This window comes from Sinohyriopsis cumingii, chromosome 8, assembly GCF_028554795.1.
Source record: "Sinohyriopsis cumingii isolate HCF-2022 chromosome 8, ASM2855479v2, whole genome shotgun sequence".
NCBI classification, from domain to species: Eukaryota; Metazoa; Mollusca; class Bivalvia; order Unionida; family Unionidae; genus Sinohyriopsis; species Sinohyriopsis cumingii.
This window is the reverse complement of record NC_142968.1, coordinates 92564587-92576390: the sequence shown is the minus strand read 5'-3', so window position 1 is coordinate 92576390 and position 11804 is coordinate 92564587. Positions and strand designations below refer to the sequence as shown.

The 11804-nt window shown below is 36.1% G+C and overlaps 1 protein-coding gene across 1 annotated transcript; it reads right to left on the bottom strand.

Moving 5' to 3' along the window:
- Positions 1–5887: 5887 nt before the first annotated feature.
- Positions 5888–9026, bottom strand: LOC149794149 (uncharacterized). Its single transcript, XM_089966522.1, has 2 exons — positions 7269–9026; positions 5888–6110 (listed from the first exon to the last, which is right to left on the bottom strand). The coding sequence occupies exons 1-2, from the start codon at positions 8699–8701 to the stop codon at positions 6101–6103; spliced, it is 1443 nt and encodes a 480-aa protein (XP_089822648.1). The 5' UTR covers positions 8702–9026; the 3' UTR covers positions 5888–6100.
- Positions 9027–11804: the final 2778 nt, after the last annotated feature.

Below are 11804 nucleotides of genomic sequence, written 5' to 3'. Positions count from 1 at the left end.
TTTTTTTTTTCTTCTTCTCCGCCCTTAGATTTGTGAAAACTTTGCAACATTGTTGATAGCGAGTGCTGCGAAACACAGATCATATCTTAAATCTGAGATATGTTAAGCAGTCAGTCGACAATAAATATCACATTACCTTTTTATGAAATTGATGAATGAATGAAAACAAGGAACAAATTTCACATATAATGTTTGGTTGCCTCAATAATCTTTGTCCTATATTACCGTAAGAATAACGGAACCAAAAATGGTGTCCTACGATTTTTTCTTTTCTTTACCATTCTTTGTTTCTTTCTCTCTCTCCACTGTAAAGTTAAGTCTATCTGTCCATCTCTTAAAAACACTCCAGACTAAAGTACTGCCCGTTCTACTGTCACCAAATGCAGTAACACTTGTATGTGTGTGTGTGTGTGTGTGTGTGTGTGCGTGCGTTTGTTAGCTTTCGCTTACACACATATCATTTGTACCAACATTTAATAACAAAGAAATAGCAACCATTGACGTAAACCATTTAATGTAACCGTGTAGGTGTATGCCATCGTTCTAAATTTTTCTACAAGTCACTTTTAGGTCTACTAGGTGTAAAAAAAAAATAATCTTCATGAGGTATCAAACAAAATTTATTTCTTCACTGGTCGTGGTGGTTCTGTAATCCTACTGGATTTACCACTGTTGTTCTCTCAATCTCTCGATCTCATTGAGTGATGCATTGTTTTTTTTCTAAGGTAGTGTGGCAAAAAAATGCTAACGCAAGTGCGTTGTTACCAATGCAGTGCAGACAGATTGGAGTGTAAACTTACAATCCCTTTGTAGCGTATTGTAACATTTCTTCTTGACACATCAAATATTAAACGGATAGTAATGTGTATTTAGTTGTTTGCTTCTCCGCGTGTGTAAATAGTAAAGTTTGTGTTTACGTTTGCTGCTTAGCGTGTGTGGATGGTATATTATTGGGCTTTGTAAGCGCTCACGTACGTTTGTGTGGATGGTAGAGTGTGTGGTTATTTAACCTTCCCTTCTGCGTGGATGGTAGATTTTGGGGTTTGATTTGGCATCTCTGCGTGTGTGGATAGTATAATTTGGGTTTGATTTGGCATCTCTGTGTGTGTGGATAGTAGATTATGGGGTTCGTTATGGCTTCTCACCGTGTGTGGATAGTATATTTTGAGCTTGGTTTTGCTTCACGGCGTGTGGATAGTATAATGGGGTTAGTTATGGCACCTTTCCGTGTGTGGATAGTATATAATAAGCGAAGTGAATGTTGTAACTGTGTTTGTCTCTTGTTTGTTGTCTGTATTATCTCCATCTCCCCTGGTCATTTTCCCTTGACCCCTATACAAGCCCATCCATGTTAAAATTCCCATGTTAAATTCCCATTGACGCTATACAGAGCCATGGTGTACTTCAAAGTCTTGTCGCTATACAGGCCTAGGGTGGTTTACAATACTAATTCCTCTTGTCGCTATAAAATTTCTCGCTATAATGCTATAGGGGGTCTGTAATATTAATTCCCCTTGTCCCTATACAGACCCATCCATGTTAAAATTTCCCATGTAAAATTCCCATTGAGGCTAGGGCACAAACCACCTATTTCCCATGTTAATTTCCCCTTGACGCCAGGGTACAAACTCACTTTTTCCCATGTTAAATTCCCATTGAGACTAGAGTGCATGGGCTGTTTTTTGCATGGTAAGTCCCCTTGAGGCTAGGGTGGCCCACTACACTACTCACAGGACAGGAGGAAGATCTACCACACTAAGACAGATGATGAAAAAGGCCGTCACCTGGTCGAGTGAAAGACGAGTGATAGGGTTTTGAATATTGAATTTCATATGAGGAAGGACTATCTGTTATTGAATGGCATTACATTTTGTTGTTTATTTGAATTCCAACTTTCGTGTATTCAGTAATTAAACTGTCCGCATTGCTGACTGGGGGATCAGATCTTTGCATCTCTATCACTACTTCAATTTCTAACAAAAAGAGCCAGGGTGGGTCTTCTGTAATAATTAAAGTTAATACTGTGAGCATCCCGCCCCAACCTAAGTTAGTCTACGAGACCTTTACATCCTGTATAGCTATGGATATCTAAAACCAACTGTGTCAGATGATAAACCCTTTCCCCTGTTTTCCAGCCTCCTCTCATTAAGTATACATCTGGACGTTTTTCTAAAAGAAAATAATAAGATCTAAGGTATGCCAATATGTAGTACAAAACGTTTTTATTTCAGTACAAAATGTACTGCCAAGCATTTCCTAATCGTAAAATAACTAGGAAAATGGTAATTTATGTTCTAAGCACTACTGATTTGTAGTTTTCCTTACGTATGAGCGTTTTAATGGAATATATACGTGGTATATGACTTGATCATGATAACATTTTCAATTTTGTGTTAAAGTTATGGATATCATATTATTCTGATTTATCAATCTATCTACAAATTATCCATGAAAATTTAATGCATTAGTATATCTGTATATGAAATTAAATATATACAAAAAGGAAAGTTACGATGGTCAAAAGAGGCCGATAAGACCCCACCCATCTGATTGGGCCTGGGTCCAAACGTTTGTGTATGCGAGTTCTGACTTGAACCGATATAAGAATGATCAGATAATACCCATAACTAACAATAACTCTGTAGACTAGTAAACTGCAAAACAAGTACGTCCCGATATACTTCAGGCTTTGCTCTATGTTATATATCCTTTTCTTTGTTCTTGCAAGGTAATTTTATAACCAAATCGCGGCAAAGTAATTAGAATTCTCATGGCAACTAGCATAGAATATAGTCGTATTTGCTCCGTAGCTCGCGTCTATAAAGTAATGGGGATTTACTGGGTAGCCTCGGCGTCAGCATCAGTGTCTGGTACCGATAAAAGCTTATACATATATACTGCATCCCTTGATTTCAAACAATTTTTTTTTTTAAATCTTAGGTCTGAGGCAACAGTCTGGAGTGGGCTTGATAGCGTCTAAAAGCATAGAAAAGGTTACTGTGATCTACATTCTACATTTTACTTGCTTAGGTTAAGTTTTGCGTTAAGATCATGACCAAACAGATGTTGGCACCTTGTATACATACTGTTATGATTAAAATTATGGAAGTTGGTAGTGATGCATTTTGATTGATTCTACTCCCTCATCCCACACATGGGTCCATGTGACCCATATCTTATGATTCACTAACTTGGGCTCAGTCTCAAACAGCCTTCATGTTAGAATCAATCAAGGTGATTGTATTCATCTTTATTAGAAACACGACCTTTAAAAGAAAAGAAGTTCCATTTTGACTCACAGTTCACACTTTACCTGCATTGGTTAAGTATTATCGTGCTGCTCATGCGCAAATCTTTTTTTAATCCTTTCGTTATACCCATGGTCGTCTGCACCTATTTTTCGCAGGGTGGGGGTGGGGAGCGCAAAACCAAATGGACCTGGCTAGTACTGTATAATGGGTTTTTAAAAGACGGGTGGGTGGGGTTGCACCTCCCTCACGAGATAATACTGTTATACTCGGAATCATGAAATTGATGAGGATGCATCCTAAAGAGTACTACACCCTCGTGATAAAAGTAGACCATTGCCCATCATATTCCACGCTTCAATGACTTTGAAATACGTTTGTGTTGTAATGCTTATACTGGATCATTGTAGTTCTGTCTTGTAGCAGCACATCAATACAAAAAAAGATCACTGTGCCCTACCTTTAACATTTTTGTGTGCTACATACTGTGTAATGTATAACCATGAAACTTGGTGAGGGGATGAATGTGGATGAGCACTATCCTTTATTTCAATAGTAGGTCATTCTGACTTATATTTAAGTTTCAATAGTTTTGGGTAAATTTTGTATTTTATGCTCATTTCTCAGGCACAGTTCACACCATCGTAAAACTGACTATGATATGCATCTCTATTAAAACAAAAGCTTATCGAAACATAAATGTCCTCTTTTTACTTGTTTTTTAAGTTATCTCGTTTAGCTGTAAACTTACAATCCTGCACAGGTACATGAAACTTGAAAAGTGGATATGTGCCTTTGCTAAAAAGAAGTTCTTGTGACCTATATTTCATATTTCAGTATGCTTTATTAACATGGGTTAACTTATCGTGTTTTTGACTAAATAGAACACGCCAATTTATATACATTCTAGCCTACTCCGACGACCGTTTCTGACCAGTGCGCATGACAGTAGGAAGGAACGTATTTATTCAATATTTAACTTTCCATATTAAAGACTACGCATTGTATATTGTAATATGTTACCCTCAGGAAATTAAGCTTGCATTGTAAATGTGAATGAGGAGATCAATTAGATGAGTGGAGTGCATGCCACGTGTATTCGCGTAAGGACTCACCTGGATTTGCTTTTCAAAGTAATTATTGATGCATGAACAGTTCTAATTAATGTAATTCCAAAGTTATTGAAAGCTGCAGAGTTTTACCCAGAAAATTCTGTCCTCAAAGAGTAGACAATAATAATAGCTCTTAAGCAGACCTTCAGAACATTGTTTCTTTTAGTGCCGATTAACAATTGCAATTTTAATTTAAAAAGGATTGCAAGTTAAAATGTAAAGAGAAAAAGTGCAACAAAACACCCTACCCCCACCCCAACCCCAAACATAAAATAGAAAATAGGAAAGGGGCCTACATTTCTTTTTCAAGAACACCTTGTTCTAAATTTATTTTTCTGCATGATAAATAACGATTACATTGGCTATTGGAAACTAATAAAAAGCCTGGTAGAGGCGAGCTATCTAAGCATTGATTACACTTTGGTATTTATTAGGAAATAATTCCTGACGGACGAGGTCATAGGAACCGGAATGTTTCGTCACTACATACTGTCTACAAATTACTGTACATAGTACATTTTGGTCAGAATATATTTTAGCGAATGTGGCGAGAAAACAATAGTCGCGAATTTCAAAATATTTGTTGCTGCAAAAATTATAGGAAAGTACCAAACGAGAGAGAGAGAGAGAGAGATAGAGAGAGAGAGAGAGAGTCGTCACTAACTGACTGAAAACGGAGATTATATATTTATTTTCTGAATTAACCACCCCACTGAAAATAAAGTTTTCTGACTCCACTCCATGAGTTGAACAGTTTATTTTTAAATAGATTTAGTCCCTAAAAGACAACAAACATTTATACCTTGAGGTGTGGAGCAAATGGGCAAGTTGAGCGTACAAATCAATGTTGTGTGCTTAGGACACATTAAATGTTTTATCCGTTATGAATATGGACGTACTCAAACGTGTTTTGATGTGCAGCTGTTATAGAAAGCTTTCTTCGGTGGATCGTAGTTAGATAGATTTTATAAACAGGTAGGACCCTATTAACAATAAAACTGTTAGCAACTTGGGAAAGAAAGAAAAAATATTTGCCTAGCAGGTATTAAAATTTTTAGAACAGAAAGGAGAGTCAGTGAAGTTGTATGCTCAAAAACCGGTTTTGAATACTACCACAAACATTTCCACGGAAGTAATCGAATACTTGGTGTTCAAATAATCCATTTTAATTTCACAACTATCGGCCACGGATGAATTGGTTATTCGAGATGAACTGAGTGGTGTGTACAATGGCGTATTCATGAATGATTTATAAGAAACCCGATACTACAGCGGAAAAATCATTAAAACAGGAAAACCCGTGTTAATACATGTATGCAATTCATACATTAATTCCTTAGGTATAGAATACTTTGATAAATAATAATCTTTTACCCTTTTGGATTGACCTACCTTCCTACCTTTTTACCTACTTACCTGCCTACCTACCTCCATACCTACCTACATACATACGGATTTATATGGATTGTGGAATAATATATTCCAGCTGCCACATATTTATAAACGTGATAGGGAATATTCAGTGCGCTCTATGAAGTAATGATTTATTTTTTATGTTTGAAGAGGCTCCATTGAAAAAGAAAATAACATTACTGTCTTTTTTCTTCATGTTATCCTAGATACATTAAGCAATAATGGATGCAGATTATTTGCAATATTTTCTCTCTGAGTGGTCTAAAGCGCTCGCCTTTAGTCTTCCCAGGATCTTCTTCCACCAATGTACTGGCCGCCACATATAGCCTATGGTGTGCTGAAAAATGGCATTAAAACCATAAATTACATTGTATTACCTAACACATATTAGGGGCCGTCCATTTAGTACGTACCCATGGAGGGCAGAGTGGAGGGGGTAACCCAAATACATACACTGGCGTATGAGGTGTCTACTGATAATGTAAGTACGCATAGGAAACGGTAGTGGGGGTTGTGTTGGTGAAACCTCGATAATAATTTGTCTAATACGTAACCTGTTCGACTGAGTTCAATTTTTGATGCAGCCAGACATTCATCGTCGGTGGACTATCTGTTTCTTAAACACGTTAATATTATTAATCCTTGATCGTTTCAGCGTGGTTGAAATACAGGCCGCTCTACAGAATTCATGGGGTGGGGTGGGGGTGCGTCAAGCGTACGTACGCAGGTGGTGTGTTTATAAAATAAGTATGCATGTGTACAGGGAGGGGGGATGAGTCAGGCTTTGTCAGATTTATGAGTATATAGTAAATGGATGGCCCTTTACGGAATCAACAGTCTTATATATATATATATATATATATATATATATATATATATATATATATATATAACACATGTTCTATTTTTATTTGGTCAGGATCTGTGAAGAGTTTTTATTGATTTTTTTTAACAAATGCTTCTCTGCTGTTGTATACAAGTGCTGTACAAATATGTTAAAAGGTTGTTTAGATTACGCGCTATAAAAAAAAAATTGACGGGAATGACATAACAATGATGTGTCTGTCTCAAGAGCATACATGATGATGAAGATGATGATGATGTGTGTGTGTGTGTGTGTGTGAAACAATCTTCACATGATAATTATACATCACTAACACAGGGGTAAGCAATACTTTAATTTACCAGACTGAAAATACATCGATGAGATAAAATTAAATACATTGTTAAATATTTTGCTACAAAATTTCCAGAATAACAATACGGGGAACAACTCACCACTGGAATTGGAATCGACATATATGACGTCGATGTATCTACCTAAATGTAAACGACTACTTAACATATTTATTAATAAATTTTAATTGGGTCTTACCTTTTCACTTTCAATAAATAAGGTAATGATATATAAGTACTACTTCTACATGTGCTTAATGCTTCTTATTTGCAAATCTAACTTACAAACAAACAATCAATAAATTGAAATTACGCTTACTTATTATAAACATTAGCCTCCTTTTTCTTAAAAATGGCTTCCACCGTTTTCACCCATGCTCGAACAAATGTAAGATCGTCAAGTTCGATGTATCCTCTCTTATAAAGTTCGTTATATAAATGATGAAGGTCTAGAGATCGCCCCATATTATAAAGCTCCGATAGAAGATTTATTAGCACGTTGCTTCTCATGTACAGGTCATTTTCAGCGTCGAGATCTTTCAAAATGTTATGAGGATTTCTGTCTTGCCGCACATAAGGTGGGGTAAAAATTAACGTTATATTGTCCCTATGGAAAAAATACTCAGCGAAATAGCTTCTCCAAATATCGGTGACTCTTCCATCCACACTGATTGGAAGGGGGAGATAGAGAAATGCTGGCTTTGCCCATAATGTTGCTTGGGCATTGAATGGGGTATATACACCTTTTGGAATCATGAGGGGTTGGTGGTTTTTCAATGTAGCTTGAAAGTCAAACGGATTGTTGCGCGTGAATCTGTAAATAGCATCAACATCCGGTTGTTTATTCGCCAGGGATTGGATAACACCAATAGTCATAGAAGCATTTGACTGACATAATTCTGGAGATACATGAGGATTACGTATTTCCTCTAAAGGAAATCCTCTCGGCCATGAATAAGTTTCATTGACACCAAAGTATGGGTAAGGGTTTATCATTGGCTTTGAAAATCCAGAACATGGAATTAGATATCTGAAATTTGTCTTTGCCGTTAGCATTTTCGAGTCGATTAGACCTACATTGTCATCATCAAAATCCCATATATATTCGCCACCATGGTGAATCGCATAAATATAACCAATATTCTTTCTGCCAAAGTGTTTCCATGGTAACGCCTTTGAAATTGCAGGATACAGTCTATCATGATCTGCTGGCTCCAGAAATACAACTTTGTCACCTGTGTATCCAAGTTCAGACATATAGGACTCTCTAGATTGCGTTTGAATGTCGGCCACTACAACCATACACCATTTAGGGTTGTCAACTATGTACCGAACTGATTCTGAAGGCTTAAAAATCGTGGTAACTACTGCCCAATTTGTACAATTTTTCTTGTTATCATTGACAAAATAGATCTCATTCTCAAATTCCCGATTCAACGGAACTTCACGGAACCGCTTTCCAGAGAAAAGAGTTTTTTTAATATTTGGTAATTCAACTTTTGTCCTTACGTCCGAGATCTGTATAGGAGCGTCAATGTGTACACTTTTGGCGAATATCGACTCCATTTGGTTATCCATTTTGCAGGTATCATGCTTACATCGCTTTACCATATAATCTGTTTCATAGAGAAGAAGAGAAGACAGTATCACAATCACGAAAACGTACTTTTTCTCTGTCCATGAATTCATCTCTTCTGTACATAACGATACACTCGTATATGCTGGTACACAAAAAACCTCACAGTGACTCATGAATCAAACTTCGTCTCCATGGGTTACTATTGAAAACAATTTAGCGTACAAGAGAACTGTTTGATCGATGTTTGCTCAGGATTGGACGGTTAAATCCAACTCAAATATAAAACTTACATTAGTGAAGAGCATCAACTATTCAATGAATGAAATTGTTCGGCTATGAATGTTTGTTCTGTAATTTGATATTACAATATAAAGAAAATGGACCAGACGTAGAGTAGTGATCGCTTATACCGGAAATTGCTGAACCAATAGCATACTGTAATTCAAAAAATACATTATAACAGACATTCTAATTGGCTATTCCTCAATCGTGAAAATTACAAAATGTACGCGAATCAAAGCGTACGAGAAGGGATGTATTTTCCCCATGCCGATTAGGGCCATACGGTGTTTATTAGTTGAAACTCTTGATTAAATTCCTAGTCTGGTTCCCTGCTTAGTATGCTTCCTGCGTTGCACTCCGCTATAGCGTGTGTTCGTGCTTAAAAGCAAAACGCTTGTATAAGCTTGATACAAAAAATGAGAAAACAAACTTTTGGTACAAAGTATGGACGTTCGTAGAACAAAGCTTATATATATATAAGCTATGACATTAGTCTATGACATTAGTTTTTCACTTGAAATTCCTAAGCCTTTTGAAAACTTTGAATGTTTTAGATAGGAAATTGACTTACATCCTGGCAGTAGTTAATACGTGGCTACTAAGACCCAGAAGGGCAATTGAGACCCAAACATGAAATCCTATGTAAAACGGGTCCATATTTTTAACAAGGGAATGGCGATTGAAACTAAAGTAATACTATGAGAGACCAGAGTGACAGAAGAGATCCTCTGTCGAAAAGGGAAATTAATATGGATGACGTCACAGGACTTAGAAAAAAATTGGGAACAGTGTTACAAGTGGATACTCTGAATGGTGTGGGGCCATACTAACGTTGCTCGAACTGACCTCAATACTATCTACTCTAGGTAGGTATGGAAAATCACACGCTAAATGAACCTGTACGTTTATCATGGGAATAACACTTGAGGGACAGAAGGGTTTATGGGTCAAAAGGATTGATGAGGTCGAAGGCGAATATAAAAAGGTTTTTAAGGTTAAGTTGACAATACACATAACAAACACACAAAGACAAAGACACAGACACAGAGACAAAAAAACAAACAACAACAAAAATAAACCAAAAAACTATTTTGTTAACAGTAAAAGAGTATCTGTTCGTGTCGTGGGAGGAGCCTTGAAAAAGTGCCGTTGGGGTTTCTTCTGCTTTATCCCATATCTCCATGTTTTCCACCATCTTTTGATGGGTCCTAGAAACTACACATTCTTTTCTTCTTCTTGGATCCAGTCAGGATGCCCCATCTGCCTAAAATGTTCTTGGACCTTGATCCAGCTCTCATTCATGCATTAGAAATATCGTTGTTTCCTCTTATTCTCTTTTTCCTTTCTGTCCTTATCCCATATGGCTTCATCTTCGCCTTTTCCTCTTCCATAATTTTTTAAATCAAAGTATTGATTCTTTGTAAAGGATCCGCTTCCATTCTTATTCGATTTAGCTTATACCATGGAGCTGGGACATTGCCAATACACTGCTCATTGTCCACCCGGATGTCTACGGCTTCTTGTCACTTTTCTGTCATTTTATTCTCTTGTCGGATTGACAATGGCACGACTGATCAATCAATCAATCAATCAATCAATCAATTAATCAATCAATCAATCAACCAATCAATCTTGAATTTGAGTTGTTTACGACCAACTTTTTTTTCGATAATATAATATTTTGTCCCAGACCTCCTTCCATACCAATGCTGTCACTGTCGAAATACCACTCAATGACCTGCATATCATGAGGATTGACAAATTCACGGTGAATGTGATAGGTGTTTCTAAATTGACTTTTTTATGTTCCAGTTAATTCAGGAGCCCCCCTGTGCCTTTTTATCACCCACCCCAACTTTTTTGCATGAAAAACTATATTTTTGATTCATACACAACTTGAAATTATATGTTGCTTTTAAAATGGAATATTTTCTGCTTAATTTGAGTGTGCAGATTTAAAAAATGAGCCCATCTTTATGATATCTCTTCAAATAAATTCACAAGAAGCATTCAAACACATCCACCATTTTTAATATTGGTCTTTGGTCACTTTTTGAAAATTCTTGACCTCATGTTACTTCATGCTGAAAGTTGCATATTTTTTTACATATGGTTATATATAAATGTGTTGTGAACATTCAGCTTCAAGAATAAATTCACGTTTTTTATGTTCCAGGTACTTCTGAAGACTTTTTGTGCCTTTTTGTCACACGCCCCATAACATTTTTGCATGAAATAGCATAATCATGAGTCATACCAAGTTGAAATTGTATGTTACTCTTAAAACCAATAGTGCATATTCATTACAGTGTTCTTGTACATATATACATTTATCTGAAATCACAATTTAGTAAATAACAGTTGCTATTTTAGAATTTAGTTATCATAAGATATATTTGGTCAGTTTTCATATCTATAAAATAAAATCAATGACAAAAGGTTTCCCCCTAAGTTTTCAATACAGTAAGTCAGGATTTCTATAGTGTGAGCTTAGGATGGTGCAACATTAAATTTTGGATGTCCTAACTTTGCGATATTTTCATAATAATTCTGACCATTGTTTTGAGCAATATTACATAGTTCATGAAGTAAATACAATTGTGGTATCAGAGATAGAGAAGAAACTGGCACTGAGTTGGTTCTCAAGAAATATTTATAATTATGCATTTGTTTAGATGGAGAAATACTAAACATCGATTCTTGGCTTATGACGACAATATTCATATTGATATTCACAAACAATGGCATGATAATTTTAAATGAATTAAGTTTTCATTCTTCAAAAATCTGAAAAATAGTTGAACTTTTACCTCATTTCCGTCCCTACTAAACATGAACATTTTAATTTTAATACCAGTGTCTCTAGATAAGAATCATACGTAGAACAGATGACCTGAAATTGATAATATCTCAGTGATCACAATCACATAATATTATAATATTATCTATCAATACGTCTAGTATCACTGAATCGGTGAGTGATACTCCCGTCGA